Source organism: Salmo salar, chromosome 19 (genome assembly GCF_965601325.2).
Source record: "Salmo salar chromosome 19, fSalSal1, whole genome shotgun sequence".
Lineage (NCBI taxonomy): Eukaryota > Metazoa > Chordata > Actinopteri > Salmoniformes > Salmonidae > Salmo > Salmo salar.
This window is the reverse complement of record NC_138309.1, coordinates 24,762,725-24,781,421: the sequence shown is the minus strand read 5'-3', so window position 1 is coordinate 24,781,421 and position 18,697 is coordinate 24,762,725. Positions and strand designations below refer to the sequence as shown.

The 18,697-nt window shown below is 40.2% G+C and overlaps 1 protein-coding gene across 3 annotated transcripts in view; it reads right to left on the bottom strand.

Moving 5' to 3' along the window:
* The window catches only part of LOC106578590 (cadherin-20), a 56,002-nt gene that overhangs the window by 7,404 nt on the left and 29,901 nt on the right, over positions 1-18,697 (bottom strand). For all 3 annotated transcript variants that reach the window (XM_082965662.1, XM_014157580.3, XM_014157579.3), the window contains exons 8-10: positions 17,495-17,631; positions 6,283-6,404; positions 5,837-5,954 (exon numbers count right to left, since the gene is read on the bottom strand). In XM_082965662.1, the coding sequence (XP_082821788.1) occupies positions 5,837-5,954; positions 6,283-6,404; positions 17,495-17,631 (377 nt within the window). The remainder of the gene's footprint in view (positions 1-5,836; positions 5,955-6,282; positions 6,405-17,494; positions 17,632-18,697) is intronic.

Genomic DNA, 18,697 nt, shown 5'->3' with positions numbered 1-18,697 from the left:
GTTGACTAAAATGATACAGTACTGCTGATACAGTAGTGCTTGCTGGTAGAGCAACAGGCAGTTTACTTTGGTCATGTCAGTCAGGTGGAAATTGAGAAAAGTAGACCCTAGCCTGAAGAAGATTTATTAAGTAAAAATAGATAAGTAAAACATATGAAATAAAAGTAACACATAATTAAAGAGCAGCAGTAAAATAACAATAGTGAGGCTATATACAGGGGGCACCGGTACAGAGTCAATGTGTGGGGGCACTGGTTAGTCGAGGTAATTGAGGTAATATGCACATGTAGGTAGAGTTAAAGTGACTATGCATAGATAATAAACAGAGATTAGCAGCATCGTAAAAGGGGGGGGGGCAATGCAAATAGTATGGGTAGCCATTCGATTAGCTGTTCAGAAGTCTTATGGCTAGAAGCTGTTGAGAAGCCTTTTGGACCAAGACTTTGCACTCCGGTACCGCTTGCCGTGCGTAAGCAGAGAGAATAGTCTATGACTAGGGTGGCTGGAGTCTTTGGCAATTTTTAAGGCTTCCTCTGACACAGCCTGGTATATAGGTCCTGGATGGAGGAAGCTTGGCCCCAGTAACGTACTGGGCCATACGCACTACCCTCTGTAGTGCCTTGCGGTCGGGGGCCGAGCAGTTGCCATACCATTACTGCACACAGAGTGAGTCCATGGAACTTTTTATGTGACTTGTTAACTTCTTATGGATAGTGGCAGTATTGAGTCGCTTGGATGACTGACGTGCCCAGAGTAAACTGCCTGCTACTCACTCCCATAAACTAAGATATGCATATTATTAGTAGATCTGGATAGAAAACACTCTGAATTTTCTAAAACTGTTTGAATGATGTCTGTGAGTATAACAGAACTCATATGGCAGGCAAAAACCTGAGAAAAAATCCAACCAGGAAGTGACTTGTAGTTCTTCTATCTAATCCCTGTTCAAACTACAGTGTCTGTGGGGTCATTTTGCACTTCCTAAGGCTTCCATTGGCTGTCAACAGCCTTTAGAAACTTGTTTCATCCATCTACTGTTACTGGGCAGAGAATAGGAGCTCAGTCAATCAGTGGACTGCCTGGGAGCAGTGAGTTGTTTACTGCGCCGGCACGTTTGGCGCACCGCTCCTTCTTTTTCTTCTGTAATGAATACGCTATTGTCCAGTTGGAACATTATCAACGTTTTATGTTAAAAAGACCCTAAGGATTGATTTTAAACATCGTTTGACATGTTTCTACGAACGGTAATGGAACTATTTGACTTTTTGTCTCTTGTTTTACACTCACGCGTTATGCCTTTGGCTAGTGATCTGAACGCATGAACAAAACAGAGGTATTTGGACATAAATATGGAGTATTTTGAACAAAAATAACATTTCTTGTGCAATTAGGAGTCCTGGGAGTGCATTCCGACGAAGATCAGCAAAGGGAAGGGAAGATTTATAATACTAATTCTGAGTTTAGTTGACTCCAGAACTTTGCTGGTATCTGTATAGCTTGCTTTGATGGCTGAGCTCAGTACTCAGAATATTGAAAAAATGTGCTTTCGCCGAAAAGCTATTTTAAAATCGGACACAGCAGTTGCATTAAGGAGTAGTATATCTATAATTCTTTCAATAAAACTGTTGTACATTTTTTTTTACGTTTATGATGAGTATTTTTGTAAATTGATGTGCTTATTCACCGGGGGTTTTGGTGGGAATACATTTTCTGAACATCACGCGCCAATGTAAAATGGGGTTTATGGATATAAATACAAACTTTATCTAACAAAAAATACATGTATTTTGTAACATTCAGTCCTGGGAGTGCCATCTGATGAAGATCATCAAAGGTTAGTAATTAATTTTAGCTGTATTTCTGGTTTTTGTGACGCCTCTCCTTGCTTGGAAAATGGCTGTGTGGTTTTCTTGTTTAGGTGCTGTCCTAACATAATCTAATGTTTTGCTTTTGCCGTAAAGCCTTTTTGAAATCGGACAATCTGGTTAGTTTAAGGAGAATCTTATCTTTACAATGGTGTATAATACTTGTATGTTTGAGAAATTTTAATTATGAGATATTTGTTGTTTTGAATTTGCCGCCGTGCACTTTCACTGGCTGTCGTCATATTGATCCCGCTAACGGGATTCAAGCCATAAGAAGCTTAGGCTTGCAATAACAAAGGGGTTGAATAATTATTAAGACATTTCAGCTTTTCATTTTTTATTAATTTGTAAAAAAAAGAAAACATGAATGCAGTTATGGGGTATTGTGTGTAGCCCAGTGATAAGAAATCTCATTTTAATCAATTTTAAATACAACAAAATGTGGGAAAAGTCAAGAGCTGTGAATACATTCTAAAGGCACTGCATAACAGGGGTTCTCAAACCGGGTTCCCTTTTGTGAAAGCATATTCATCAGGGACCTGCTTATAACTCGAGTGAGATAAACATAGCATACACAGAGTTTTACTATGTTTTTGCAGTGAAAGTCTCGGGCCCTGGGAAGGAACATTTTAAAGGCCGACCTCTTGGCAGCGGAGAGAACATTTTGAGGTTTTGAAGAACATTTCCTAGAAGTCTACACATTTTGTCATGGGGCAGAGAGAAAACTCTGTTTAAAGCTATAGTCCTTAATTGAAAGAATAACAAAGTATATATACAGTACCAGTCAAAAGTTTGAACACACCTACTCATTTCAGGGTTTTTCTTCATTTTTTACTGTTTTCTACATTGTAGAATAATAGTGAAGACATCAAAACTATGATAAAACACATATGGAATCATGTAGTAACCAAAAAAGTGTAAAATATATGAAAATATATTTTATATTTGAGATTCTTCAAAGTTGTCTTGATGACAGCTTTGCACACTCTTGGCATTCTCTCAACCAGGTTCATGAGGTAGTTACCTGGAATGCATTTCAATTAATAGATGTGCCTTGTTAAAAGTTAATTTGTGGAATTTCTTTACTTCTTAACCTCTGTAGGGGAGGTGGGACGAAATCGTCCCACACTATTCAACAGCCAGTGACAAATCAGAGCGCCAAATTTAAAACCACAAAATGTCATAATTCAAAGTTCTCAAACATAGGACTATTTTACACCATTTTATAGATACACTTCTCCTTAATCGAACCACGTTGTCCGATTTCCAAAAGGCTTTACAGCGAAAGCAAAACATTAGATTATGTTAGGAGAGTACAAAGACACAAATAATCACACAGCCATTTTCCAAGCAAGCATATATGTCACATAAACCCAAACCACAGCTAAATGCAGCACTAACCTTTGATGATCTTCATCAGATGGCACTCCTAGGACATTATGTTATACAATACATGCATGTTTTGTTCAATCAAGTTCATATTTATATCACAAACCAGCTTTTTACATTAGCATGTGATGTTCAGAACTAGCATACCCACCGAAAACTTCCGGTGAATTTACTAAATTACTCACGATAAACGTTAACAGAATACATAACAATTGTTTTAAGAATTATAGATACAGAACTCCTTTATGCAATCGCTATGTCCGATTTTAAAATAGCTTATCGGCGAAAGCACATTTTGCAATATTCTGAGTACATAGCTCGGCCATCACAGCTAGCTAATTTGACACCCACCAAGTTTGGGACAACCTAAACTCAGAATTACTATTAGAAAAATTGGATTACCTTTGCTGTTCTTCGTCAGAATGCACTCCCAGGACTTCTACTTCAACAACAAATGTTGTTTTGGTTCCAAATAATCCATAGTTATATCCAAATACCGCCGTTTTGTTCATGCGTTCAGGTAACTATCCAAACGGTGACACACGAGCGCATTTCGTGACAAAAAATTCAAAATATACCATTACCGTACTTCGAAGCATGTCAAACGCTGTTTAAAATCAATTTTTATCCTACTTTTCTCGTAAAATAGCGATAATATTCCAACCGGGCAACGTTGTATTCATTCAAAGGCTGAAAGAAAAAAATGGAGTAGGCTCGTGAAAACGCATCTCCATTGTCACTGTCCCCAGGCTGACCACTTACAAATTCTCCTGCTGTTCTTCGCCCAGAGACAGCAGAAACCCCATTCCACTTTCTGGCGGCTTTAGAGAGCCAATGGAAGCCTTAGAAAATGTTATGTTACAGCACAGATGCTGTATTTTCGATAGAGATGCAACAGAAGGACAACAAATTGTCAGACAGGGCACTTCCTGTATGGAATCTTCTCAGATTTTGGCCTGCCATATGAGTACTGTTATACTCACAGACACCATTGAAACAGTTTTAGAAACTTTAGAGTGTTTTCTATCCAAATCTACTAATTATATGCATATTTTAGTTTCTGGGCAGGAGTATTATCCAGATTAAATCGGGTACGTTTTTATCCGGCCATGAAAATACTGCGCCCTATCCCAAAGAAGTTAATGCATTTGAGCAAATCAGTTGTGTTGTAACAAGATAGGGGTGGTATACAGAAGATAGCCCTATTTGGTAAAAGACCAAGTCCATATTATGGCAAGAACAGCTCAAATAAGGCTGGAGAAATGACAGTCCATTATTATTTTAAGACAATCTGGAAAATGTCAAGAACTTTGAAAGTTTCTTCAAGTGCAGTCACAAAAACCATCAAGCGCTATGATGAAACTGGCTCTCATGAGGACCGCCACAGGAAATGAAGACTCAGAGTTACCTCTGCTGCAGAGGATAAGTTCATTAGAGTTAACTGCACCTCATATTGCAGCCCAAATAAATGCTGTCACAAGTGACAGACACATCTCAACATCAACTGTTCAGAGGAGACTGCGTGAATCAGGCCTTCATGGTCGAATTGCTGCAAGAAACCCCTACTAAAGGACACCAATAATAAGAAGAGACTTGCTTGGGACAAGAAAAACAAGCAATGGACATTAGACCGGTGGAAATCTGTTCTTTGGTCTCTTTGTGAGACAGAGTAGGTGAACGGATAATCTCTGCATTTGTGGTTCCACTGTGAAGCATGGAGGAGGTGGTGAGATGGTTCTTTGCTCTTGACACTGTCTGTGATTTATTTAGAATTCAAGGCATACGTGACCAGCATGGCTACGACAGCATTCTTCAGCGATACGCCATCCCATCTGGTTTGAGCTTAGTGGGACTACCATTTGTTTTTCAACAGGACAATGGCCCAACACACCTCCAGGCTGTGTAAGGGTTATTTGACCAAGAAGGAGAGTGATGGAATGCTGCATTAGATGACCTGGCCTTCACAATCCCCCGACCTCAACCCAATTGAGATGGTTTGAGATGAGTTTGACCCCAGAGTGAAGGAAAAACAGCCAACAAGTGCTCAGCATATGTGGAAACTCCTTCAAGACTGTTGGGAAAGCATTCCAGGTGAAGCTGGTTGAGAGAAAGCCAAGAGTGTGCAAAGTTGTCATCAAGGCGAAGGGTGGGTACTTTGAAGAATCCAAAATATATATAATATATTTTGATATGTTTAACGCTTTTTGGTTACTACATAATTCCATATGTTATTTCATGGTGTTGATGTCTTCAGTATTATCCTGCAATGTAGAAAATAGTAAAATAATTAAGAAAAATCCGTGAATGAGTAGGTGTGTCCAAACCTTTGACTGGTACTGTATATATGTTTTTTATCTGGTCTGCAGATCCCACTCCCTGTTCTATAAAGCAGAGTGATCTGCCACACATACAACAAGGTAGCTGTAATTATAGCCGCAAATGACTGAGTTAGACAAATATTGCTGAATTGGCTTAGCAGTTGACGACAAATAATACCCACAAAAAAGGTGATACATCGTGCAAAAATCTGTGTCCAGGAAATCATGTGGGTTTACTGCTGTATAATAAAAATATTTATTTACCTTGGTTGTCTCTAAGGGTGAAGTTGGGGTTGTTAGCTGCCTCTAGGGCCAGGCTGTAGTAGAAGTGATGACCTCCCAGCGGATCATCTGTGTCTACTGCCGTCACTGTCTGAATCAGCTGAGGTCACCGGACAATCAGACAACAGCCAGGGGAGGGGCGAGAGAGACAGTCAGGTCAGTAACCCTGAGACAGGTTGTGAGTGAAACTGACATAGCACAGAAATTCAAATTATGCATTTATTAATTCATATTTTTGCTTATGCACATATTTTGCTGCAGTATGTCATAATTTTGAGTAATTCTTCATATGATAATATTACAGGTCTGCAAATAATGGTTCCTGGTCTGGCTCTGTCCAGGTCCTACCTGTGTATATACGTGTGTGTGTGCATGTGTGTGTATGAAAGTGTGTGTGTATCTATGAAAGTGTGTGTGTGCCTTTGTACCTGTCCAGCATTGGCACTCTCACAGACAAAGGCTTCAAAGTACTGTGTCAGCAACGGAGGGTTATCATTCACGTCCAGAATCTTCACGGCTACAGACACACTCCCGATCATCCTGGGGTTATCTGGAATATAACACGCACACACAATACTGTATAAGACATGCATGCACTCACACACGCACACACACACATATTACTGTATGACACACATAAACATTACTGTACCCTCTAAAGCCCAAGGCGTTTTTTGCTCAAATACGTCCTGTAAGTTGAACTCAAAGTCAATAAAGAGTCATTATTACTTAAAATGTGTATGTGGTACTGACTCAAAACTAAAGGAGAAGTCACATCAACTAAATGTTTTAAAGTTATGAAAACAAATAACCTTTTCCCAGCATGTGCTACTGCCAGTTGACTTTTTGGAATTGTTTTTAAGTAACTGTACACAGATATATTAAGTGCAACGGGGATTCATTACTCACTCCCCTCCACAGTGAATAAGTGTTAATTTCATCAACAAAAAAGTGTGACTAAAATATTTGTCAAACACCTATTTTCAGTGGGAATTGATGAGCCTATAACTGACTACAGTAAATAGACCCCCCCAAAAAACTAGAACTAAACAAAAAATATATATAATTTCAGGTGACTAAAATGAGGTCAGATGAAATTATCTCTGTGACTAAAAACTGACTACTAAGTGGACTGGACAAGAGTTTTTGGAGAGGTTGAGAGGTTTTCAGTGATGAGCACAATTAATATTAGCAAGTTCTGTTCAGCAGTGGGAAGGAAGCGCCACACCCAGTACACACAGCCTACATCAGCTGGTGAGCTGCTAGGGAGCGATGAGTGTGGGCAGAGCGCAAGGCAACTCTCTTGCTTCCCCGTAGCTAACCAATCACCACCAGCCTTTTAGTTAGCTACCCCTTGCCTGGTTAACCTGTTGGGGGTAGGGGGCAGTATTTACACGGCCGGATAGAAAACGTACCGATTTAATCTGGTTATTACTACTGCCCAGAAACTAGAATATGCATATAATTATTGGCTTTGGATAGAAAACACCCTAAATTTTCTAAAACTGTTTGAATGGTGTCTGTGAGTATAACAGAACTCATATGGAAGGCAAAAACCTGAGAAGATTCTGTACAGGAAGTGCCCTCTCTGACCATTCCTTGAGCTTCTTGACTCTGTTTATTGAAGACTGAGGAGCTTTGCTGTAACGTGACACTTCCTACGGCTCCCATAGGCTCTCAGAAGGCGGGAAAATGCTGAATGATGTAATTCCAGCCACTGGCTGAAAAACATTAGCGCTTTTGGTAAGTGCTCTATCAGAGGACAATGGGCTGAGGCGCGTGCACGAGTCGAACCCATGTTTTATTTTCTTTCGTCTTTGAACCTAAACACGCTTTCCCGGTCGGAATATTATCGCTTTTTTACGAGAAAAATTGCATAAAAATGGATTTTAAACAGCGGTTGACATGCTTCGAAGTACGGTAATGGAATATTTAGACATTTTTTGTCACGAAATGCGTCGTGCGCGTCACCCTTCTTTACCATTCGGATAGTGTCTTGAACGCACAAACAAAACAGAGGATATTTGGATATAACTATGGATTATTTTGAACCAAACCAACATTTGTTATTGAAGTAGAAGTCCTGGGAGTGCATTCTGACGAAGACAGCAAAGGTAATAACCTTTTTCTTATAGTAAATCTGATTTTGGTGAGTTCTAAACTTGGTGGGTGTCTAAATAGCTAGCCCTGTGATGCCGGGCTATCTACTGAGAATATTGCAAAATGTGCTTTCACCGAAAAGCTATTTTAAAAATCGGACATAGCGAGTGCATAGAGGAGTTCTGTATCTATAATTCTTAAAATAATTGTTATGTTTTTTGTGAACGTTTATCGTGAGTAATTTATTAAATTCACCGGAAGTTTGCTAGTTCTGAACGTCACATGCTAATGTAAAGAGCTGGTTTTTGATATAAATATGAACTTGATTGAACAAAACATGCATGTATTGTATAACATAATGTCCTAGGGTTGTCATCTGATGAAGATCATCAAAGGTTAGTGCTGCATTTAGCTGTGGTTTGGGTTTATGTGACATTATATGCTAGCTTGAAAAATGGGTACTGTGCTGACATGATCTAATGTTTTGCTTTTGTTGTAAAGCCTTTTTGAAATCGGACAGTGTGGTTAGATTAACGAGAGTCTTGTCTTTAAAATGGTGTAAAATAGTCATATGTTTGAGAAATTGAAGTAATAGCATTTCTAAGGTATTTGAAAAATGCGCCACGGGATTCAACTGGCTGTTGAGTAGGTGGGACGATTTCGTCCCGCCGACCCTAGAGAGGTTAAGAAACATAAGCTGCTTTACGAAATTAAAAGCAATAGCAGCATTGAGTTTAATAGTAAAAAACAGTCTAGCTTTGTTTTTCTCTCCCTTGAGTATAGAAAAGTTGTCTGAATTTGTAGTCTCGCTCAACCCTCACATTTTCCCCACTGCATTTCATAGCCAGGTTCTGGAGCCAATTTAGCCAAATCTACATCTTTTTCTCAGCGAAAACGTCTTGATTGTTTCCCTTACCGTTCTAAAGATATGACCCATAATGCCGGTGCTACGTTTTATTCTTCTTTCTATCATGTGTTGGCGGGCCACAATTTACATTCATAAAGCATATCACCAACTGTTCTAAAACTAGGCTACTTGTGGACCGGACCGTTACCCATTTGTTTAGGTTACACCTTGCCTAGTTAAATAAAAAATAAATAAAAATCGTGTTCAATCATGTTACCTCATTAGCTAGCTAACAACCTGGGGTGTGTTCAGCAGGACACATGGTTTCGGAACGTGTTCAGCAGGACACAATGCTTTGGAACATTCAGATAGAAACATGCTATGTGGAACAAACATGCCTCTCTGACATGTTGAGTAAGGAATAAAGTTGGCTCTATTCATGGAATTTCTATCTGCAATGTGACTCGACTACATCACTGGGCAAAACAGTCTTCAGCTCCCGTTCAAAGTCATTATCCCCCATTCAACTTTTGGACACCAACATGGCTGAAGTACCTGCGTCTGTGGAGTGTTGATAACAATGGAAATGGCTCGACCAAGTGACGGAGGTGCAACCCATACTACTTTGCGGCACCATCTGGTGATTGTGTCTCTCTTTCATGTAATGTGTAATATCTACTTTATGAAGCTGAATTAGGAATTGTTATATACACTATGTGACCCAAAGTATGTGGACACCTGCTGGTTGAACCTCTCATTCAAAAATCATGGGCATTAATATGGAGTTGGTACCCTCTTTGCTGCTATAACAGCCTCTTCTTCTGGGAAGGCTTTCCACTAGATGTTGGAACATTGCTGTGGGGACTTCCATTCAGCCACAAGAGCATTAGTGAGGTCGGGCACTGATGTTGGGTGATTAGGCCTGGCTTGCAGTCAGCTTTCCAATTCATTCCAAAGGTGTTCGATGGGGTTGAGAACAGGGCTCTGTGCAGGCCTGTCAAGTTCTTCCACACCAATCTCGACAAACCATTTCTGTATGGACCTTGCTTTGTGAACCGGGGCATTGTCATGCTGAAACAGGAAAGCACCTTCCCCAAGCTGTTGCCACAAAGTTGGAAGCACAGAATCATTTAGATTTAACCTTCAATGGAATTACTTAGGGCTAGGTTTTTTTGACATCCCATGCTCTTACAATGGAAAGCTTTGGGTCCTATGGAATTCCATCTCCCAGATTGCAATTCCTATGGCTTCCACTAGATGTCAACAGCCTTTGTTCAAGGTTTCAGGCTTGTTTCTTCCAAAACGAGGAAACATGTTGAGTTTTGGTACTGGGAGTCACAGTTGGAAATCAGTCTGTGGGCTTGCGACGAAGAGGACTTGCTAAAATTACTTTTCTATTAAACATACTTCTTTCCGTATGAAATATTATAGTTTAATTACATTTTAGGGTACCTGAGGATTAGATAGAAACATAGTTTGACTTGTTTTAACCTGTTGGGGCTAGGGGGCAGTATTGAGAATTTTGAAAAACATATGTGCACATTTTTAACTGCCTCCTACACCAACTCCGAAGCTAGGATATGCATATTATTAACCTCTTACATCTAGATGTTCCGCTAGCGGAACACCTGCTCCAATATCCAATGATGGGCGTGGCGCGAAATACAAATTCCTCTAAAATCCGAAAACTTCCATTTTTCAAACGTATGACTATTTTACAGCATTTTAAAGACAAGACTCTCGTTAATCTAACCACACTGTCCGATTTCAAAAAGGCTTTACAGCGAAAGCAAAACATTAGATTATGTCAGCAGAGTACCCAGCCAGAAATAATCAGACACCCATTTTTCAAGCTAGCATATAATGTCACAAAAACCCAGAAGACAGCTAAATGCAGCACTAACCTTTGATGATCTTCATCAGATGACACACCTAGGACATTATGTTATACAATACATGCATGTTTTGTTCAATCAAGTTCATGTTTATATCAAAAAACTGCTTTTTTACATTAGCATGTGACGTTCAGAACTAGCATACTTCCGGGGAATTTACTAACAATTTACTAAATTACTCACGATAAACGTTCACAAAAAGCATAACAATTATTTTAAGAATTATAGATACAGAACTCCTCTATGCACTCGATATGTCCGATTTTAAAATAGCTTTTTGGTGAAAGCACATTTTGCAATATTCTAAGTACATAGCCCAGCCATCACGGGCTAGCTATTTAGACACCCAGCAAGTTTAGCCTTCACCAAAATCAGATTTACTATAAGAAAAATGTTATTACCTTTCCTGTTCTTCGTCAGAATGCACTCCCAGGACTTCTACTTCAATAACAAATGTTGGTTTGGTCCCAAATAATCCATCGTTATATCCAAATAGCGGCGTTTTGTTCGTGCGTTCTAGACACTATCCGAAATGGTAAATCAGGGTCGCACGCATGGCACATTTCGTGACAATTTGTTTTTAAATATTCCATTACCGTACTTCGAAGCATGTCAACCACTGTTTAAAATCAATTTTTATGCAATTTTTCTCGTAAAAAAGCGATAATATTCCGACCGGGAATCTGTGTTTCGGTAAATAGAGGGAAAAACAGAAAGACGGGGGCGGCCAGTGCACGAGCCTAAGCCCTTTGTCCTCTGATAGACCACTTAGCAAAAGCGCTCGTGTGTTTCAGCCAGGGCTTTGAATTACGTCATTCAACTTTTTCCCGGGCTCTGAGAGCCCATTGGAGCCGTAGGAAGTGTCACGTAACAGCAGAAATCCTTTGTAATGGATAGAGATGACAAAGAAGGGCAAGAAATGGTCAGACAGGGTACTTCCTGTACAGAATCTTCTCACGTTTTGGCCTGCCAAATGAGTTCTGTTATACTCACAGACACCATTCAAACAGTTTTAGAAACTTGAGTGTTTTCTATCCAAAGCTAATAATTATATGCATATTCTAGTTTCTGGGCAGGACTAATAATCAGATTAAATCGGGTACGTTTTTTATCCAGCCGGTTAACATATTTGGATAGAAAATACTCTGAATTTTCTAAAACTGTTTGAATGGTGTCTGTAAGTATAACAGAACTCATATGGCAGTCAAAACCCTGAGACAATTTCTAACAGGAAGTGGGTATCTGATGTGTTGAATTACTTTTAAGCCTGTGCCATTGAAACACACAGGGAATTATTAATCATTGAGCACTTCCTACGCCATCCACTAGATGTCACCAGTCTTTACAAAGTGGTTTAAGTCTTCTACTGTGAAAACTGACCGAACAAGAGACTTGCAACGTTGGTCATAAGCAGATGGCCGATACTACTCTGGCGCACGAGTGCATGTTTGGGTACTCTCGTTCCAATACGTTTTAAAAGAGAATGCAATCGTCCGCCTTGAATATTATTGAAGTTCTGATTGAAAAAGGCCCTAATGATTTATGCTATACAACGTTTGACGTTTGAACGAACGTAAATATTTTTCTTTCCCTCTTTGGTGAAGACAAGTCCGGCGGGCGTCGTTCATGTTTTTGAGTAGCCTACAGGACGCGCTAACAACACGGAGCTTTTTGGACATAAATTATGAGCTTTTTCGAACAAAACTAAATTTGTTATGGACCTGGGATTCCTGGAAGTGCCTTCTGATGAAGATAATCAAAGGTAAGGGAATATTTACATAGTATTTTTGATTTTAGATCTCTACAACATGGCGCCTAGTCTGTATCGCCAAGCCTATTTTTCTGAGCGCAGTACTCAGATTATTGCAAAGTGTGATTTCCCAGTAAAGTTATTTTTAAATCTGGCAATGCGGTTGCGTTCACGAGATGTTAATCTATAATTCTTTGAATGAAAATAATATTTTACCAATGTTTTCGAATAGTAATTATTTAATTTGTTGTGCTGATTGACTGGCGGTATTGGAGGGAAAATATTTCCTCAACATCAACGCCATTGTAAAACGCTGTTTTTGGATATAAATATGAACTTGATAGAACAAAAAATGCATGTATTGTCTAACATAATGTCCTAGGAGTGTCATCTGATGAAGATTGTCAAAGGTTAGTGCATAATTTTAGCTGGTTTTCTGCTTTTGGTGGCGCCTGTCTTTGCATTGACAAAACATTACACACAGCTATTTTCAATGTACTGTCGTAACATAATCTAACTTTATGCTTGAAATCGGACAACGTGGTTAGATTAACCTCTCTAGGCTAGGCGGGACGAATTCGTCCCACCTACGTAACAGCCACTGCTATCCTGTGGCGCGATTTTCAAAATCTTCAAAATCCTATTACTTCAATTTCTCAAACATATGACTATTTTACAGCCATTTAAAGATAAGACTCTCGTTAATCTAACCACACTGTCCGATTTCAAAAAGGCTTTACAACGAAAGCAAAACATTAGATTATGTCAGCAGAGTACCAAGCCAGAAATAATCAGACACCCATTTTTCAAGCCAGCATATAATGTCACCAAAACCCAGAAGACAGCTAAATGCAGCACTCACCTTTGATGATCTTCATCAGATGACAACCCTAGGACATTATGTTATACAATACATGCATGTTTTGTTCAATCAAGTTCATATTTATATCAAAAACCAGCTTTTTACATTAGCATGTGACGTTCAGAACTAGCATACCCCCCGCAAACTTACGGGGAATTCGCTAACATTTTACTAAATTACTCACGATAAACGTTCACAAAAAGCATAACAATTATTTTAAGAATTATAGATACAGACCTCCTCTATGCACTCGATATGTCCGATTTTAAAATAGCTTTTTGGTGAAAGCACATTTTGCAATATTCTAAGTACATAACCCAGGCATCACGGGCTCGCTATTTAGACACCCGGCAAGTTTAGCACTCACCATAATCATATTTACTATTATAAAAATGTCATTACCTTTTGTTGTCTTCGTCAGAATGCACACCCAGGACGTCTACTTCAATAACAAATGTTGGTTTGGTCCAAAATAATCCATCGTTATATCCGAATAGCGGCGTTTTGTTCGTGCGTTCCAGACACTATCCGAAATAGTAAAGAAGTGTCGCGCGCTTGGCGCAATTCCTGACAATAAAATTCAAAGTATTCAATTGCCGTACGTCGAAGCATGTCAACCGCTGTTTAAAATCAATTTTTACGTCATTTTTCTCGTAGAAAAGCGATAAAATTCCGACAGGGAATCTCCTTTTCGGCAAACAGAGGAAAAAATCCCAAAGGCGGGGGCGGTCGGGGTCACGCGCATAAGCTAGTGTCTCTTGATGGGCCACTTGAGAAAGGCGATAATGTGTTTCAGCCTGGGGCTGGAATGACGACATTCTCTTTTTTCCCGGGCTATGAGAGCCTATGGACGACGTGGGAAGTGTCACGTTAGAGCAGAGATCCTTAGTAAATGATAGAGATGGCAAAGAAGTTCCAGAAATGGTCAGACAGGCCACTTCCTGTAAAGGAATCTCTCAGGTTTTGACCTGCCATTTGAGTTCTGTTATACTCACAGACACCATTCAAACAGTTTTAGAAAATTTAGGGTGTTTTCTATCCATATGTAATAAGTATATGCATATTCTAGTTACTGAGTAGGAGTGGTAACCAGATTAAATCGGGTATGTTTTTTATCCAGCCGTGTCAATGCTGCCCCCTAGCCCTAACAGGTTAAGGAGATGTGTATCTTTCAAAGGGTGTAAGATAGTTGTATGTTTGAGAAATTTGAATTATGACATTTAATTCTTTTCAAATTTGGCGCCCTTGATATTTCACCTGCTGTTGATAGAGTGTACCAGGGGTGGGACGCTTGCGCATAGAAGTTAACAAAGTTTAGCAGTAGCTTTTTCGATTCCTTTGTCTGCATGTTGAACTCAAGTCGATTGCGCCAACTAAACAGATTTTTGGCGATATAAAGAAGGATTTTATCTAACAAAACGACCATGCATGTTGTAGCTGGGACCCTTTGGATTGCAAATCAGAGGAAGATTTTCAAAAAGTAAGTGATTATTTAATCGCTATTTGTGATTTTATGAAGCCTGGTTGAAAAATGTTGTGGGGTGCCGTCCTCAAACAATCGCATAGCATGCTTTCGCTGTAAAGCCTATTGTAAATCAGACAATGCAGTTAGATTAACAAGAATTTAAGCTTTTAACTGATATAAGACACTTGTATATACCTAGATGTTTAATATCCATAATTACGATTATTTATTTGAATTGCGCGCCCTCCGTCCCGAGCGCCGGTGTCCTGCTGACGGGACGCATAGCCCTAAGGGTGCCTAGCACGAACCATGAAAAACAGCCCCAGACGATTATTCGTCCTCCAGCCAAACTTTACAGTTGGCACTATGCATTCGGGCAGGTAACGTTCTCCTGGCATCCGCCAAACCCAGATTTGTCTGTTGGCCTGCCAGATGGTGAAGCTTGATTCATCACTCGAGAGAATACGTTTCCACTACTCCATAGTCCAATGGCGCTGAGCTTTACACCACTCCAGCCACCACTTGGCATTGCGCATGGTGATCTTAGCCTTGTGTGCTGTCAGCCAGGGAAACCATTTCATGAAGCTCCCGAAAAACAGTTATTGTCCCCAAGTTGCTTCCAGAAGAAGTTTGGAACTTGGTAGTGAGTGTAGCAACCGAGGACAGACAATTTTTTATGCGTTACGCACTTCAGCACTCGGCAGTCCCGTTCTGTGAGCTTGTGTGGCCTACAACTTTGCGTCTCAGCCGTACTTGCTCCGAGACGTTTCCACTTCACAATAACAGCACTTACTGTTCACTGAGGCAGCTCTAGCAGGGCAGAAATCTGACCAACTGACTTGTTGGAAGGGTGGCATCCTATGACAGTGCCACGTTGAAAGTCACTGAGCTCTTCATTAAGGTAATTCTACTGCCAATGTTTGTCTATGGAACTTACATGGCTGTGTGCTCAATTTTACACACCTGTCAGCAATGGGTGTGGCTGAAATAGCCGAATCCACTAATTTGAAGAGGTGTCTACATACTTTTACATATATAGTGTATTCTACGCTCCCGAGTGGCACAGCAGTCTAAGGCACTGCATTTCAGTGCAAGAGGTGTCACTAGAGTCCCTGGTTCGAATCCAGGCTGTATCACATTCGGCTGTGATTGGGAGTCCCATAGGGCGGCGCACAATTGGCCCAGTGTCGTCCGGGGTAGGCCGTCAATGTAATTAAGAATTTGTTCTTAAATGACTTGCCTAGTTAAATAATATATATATATATATATTACAATTCTTATATATGTTTGTCATATTTTTGCTGTTGGGAAGAGAATAGGATGTTATGATATATGTTGGTAGGACAAGTCTATGTATATTAGTGAAAATGGCAGGGATTTATGTTTACTATAGGTTAATGAGGCAATACAAATGTCAAAGACTAAAATGGCACGTTTTTTTCTTCATTTTGACAATAGACTAAACATTATTCAAATGACAAAAACATGATTTCATGATATTTTAGTCAAAAAGACTAAGACTAGACTAAATAAGAAATTAAAAAAGACTTGCAAAATGAACACTGCAGCGAATCATGCTGAGCAGTCAACTCTGCCTTCTTTCCTCTATCTTTATCGTGCCTCCACTTACAGTACACTGGGCCTGGGGCACATTAGGTCGCTCAGAATAAGATTACAATTCAGTTATTCTCTATTATACCAATGGCCATTTGCATGCCTTAATCAGCTTTGTAATTGGCAATGGAAATGCAATTAGCTGGCAGTAACTACTTTCTCAGGTTTCATCAAACGATCAATCACTCAATAGCTTGACTTTGGCACTGTCTGGCTGAGGGTAAATGGTTCTGTGCTGCCTCTCAGTGTGTTTGTGTGTGTGTGTAGACCCCAGTAAAAACAATCTCTCTCCCCATCTCACCCTGTGGCCTTACTAGTTACAAGACAAGCCCTCCCAGCACGCTTGTTGTAGACTCAGAAGGCACTCGTTCCCATTCCACTTCTCTTTAATTTTGTCTCCCCTCACTAATTTTCTTTCTCCCTCACCCATTGTTCTCTCATTGTCTCTATCATAGAGATGTATAGAGAATTCTGGTGCCCAAAAGCCAGTTTTAGCATGGGCAGCACCATTGAGGACTTTCACCACTTTTAAGTAGTCAACTGGGTGGGACTTCCTATGGGTTAAGGAAAGATCACATAATTCCATCCAGGTCATGAGGAGGCATCAGCCAATGAATTATCCTTGTGAGCAAACATTCCAGAACTGCAGATGGCAGTAACCTTGGCTTTATACCTGTTCAAATAACACACTCCAGGTGGCAGCATGCACAACTTCAGTTTGTTTACCAACTCGTAGAAGTAGTAGAAAAAGAAAATTGACTAGTTCAAAATGGAGATGTCCTCAATGGCACTGCCCGTACACTCACAGACGCCATAATGGGAAAGATACAACATTGAGGTGTAGTTTATTCAATTAAGTCATTCATTAAAAGTAACTCCCCTCGTTAGTGTGCGTTCCAAACAAACACAAACAAAACAAGAGGACTGAAGGTGACTCTCCTGGGTTCTGAATACCAGCTGTGTACAGATCTGATTTAAATGATCACACAATGCAATATGGTGATGTCATTCAAAACAAACCAGATGTGTGTATGTACTGTATGTGTATGTGGCTTCATCCCAAATGGCACCATGTTCACTATGCAGTGCACTTTTTTTTGGACTTACTCATCTCCATGGCCAGGACGGTGATGTTATGCCAGGAGAACTCCTCTCTGTCCAAAGGAAGCACTGTCATCAACGCCCCGGAAGTGATGTCAATATAGAAGTATTTCCCCAGGTCAGTGTTCCTCTCTATGGAATACCTGGTGACAGAGGGAAACAAGGGTAACCAATGTTGAGTAACACTCATCTGGTATTTATGTACATATCTTTATCTATTGCTGAGCTTAATGTGTGTGTGTGTGTGTGTGTGTGTGTGTGTGTGTGTGTGTGTGTGTGTGTGTGTGTGTGTGTGTGTGTGTGTGTGTGTGTGTGTGTGTGTGTGTGTGCGTGTGTGTGTGTGTGTGTGTGTGTCTGTATGTGAGCATACACGAGTGCAGATTAATACACGTATGTGTTAGCCTGATAAGGTGTTGTGGCAAAGGTTGGAGGTATGACAAACTCCCTCAAACCGTCCCAGTTGTGATAAGGTCTAATCAGATATATCTCTGCCCTCTGCCAAATTAAGCTAAAGACACAGGCCTGCAGTACAGAGCTGGGGTGGGTGTGTGCCTGCACTGGGATGGGCTGTGCTGCACAGCCTGACTCATCTCCTGCCATAACATGCTCCATGCTCCTCAGAGAACTCCACACAACAATGAGTAGACAGACAGGAACTCAGAGAAGAAGCAAGCTGAATAGAGAGGGGAGCACTACTTCAGGACACAGTTTATGCCCATATTCATAGTTTCTCAAAGAAGTAGTGCTGATCTAGGATCAGTTTAGCCTTTTATATAACAATTAATAACGCTACAAGGACAGGGGGTCTGATCCTACTCTGAGACCAGAGGAGGCTGGTGGAAGGAGCTATAGGAGGACGGGCACATTGTAATGGCTGTTATGCCGTTCTAGTGTTGAATTTACCCTTTTCAAAGTGTTACCCTTTTAACACCGAAACTTTCCAACACCAGTGGCATTACAATTTTACACTAACTCACTGTTACGGCATTCACTAATACCTTCGAAGCAAATTCTCCAGTGTCAAATCAACAGTGAAAGTGTTACATTTAAAATGGGTCCAGTTTCTGTACAGGTCCACACTTTTCAGTGTTAAATTAACCCACTGCTTAGTGTAAAGCCTTAATTGCATATTTCCAAGAGTGCCTTGCTTTTCATGTGAATTGTAGAGTTACAACCCATGACAAAGACATGGTTGTTGCATTCATCTAT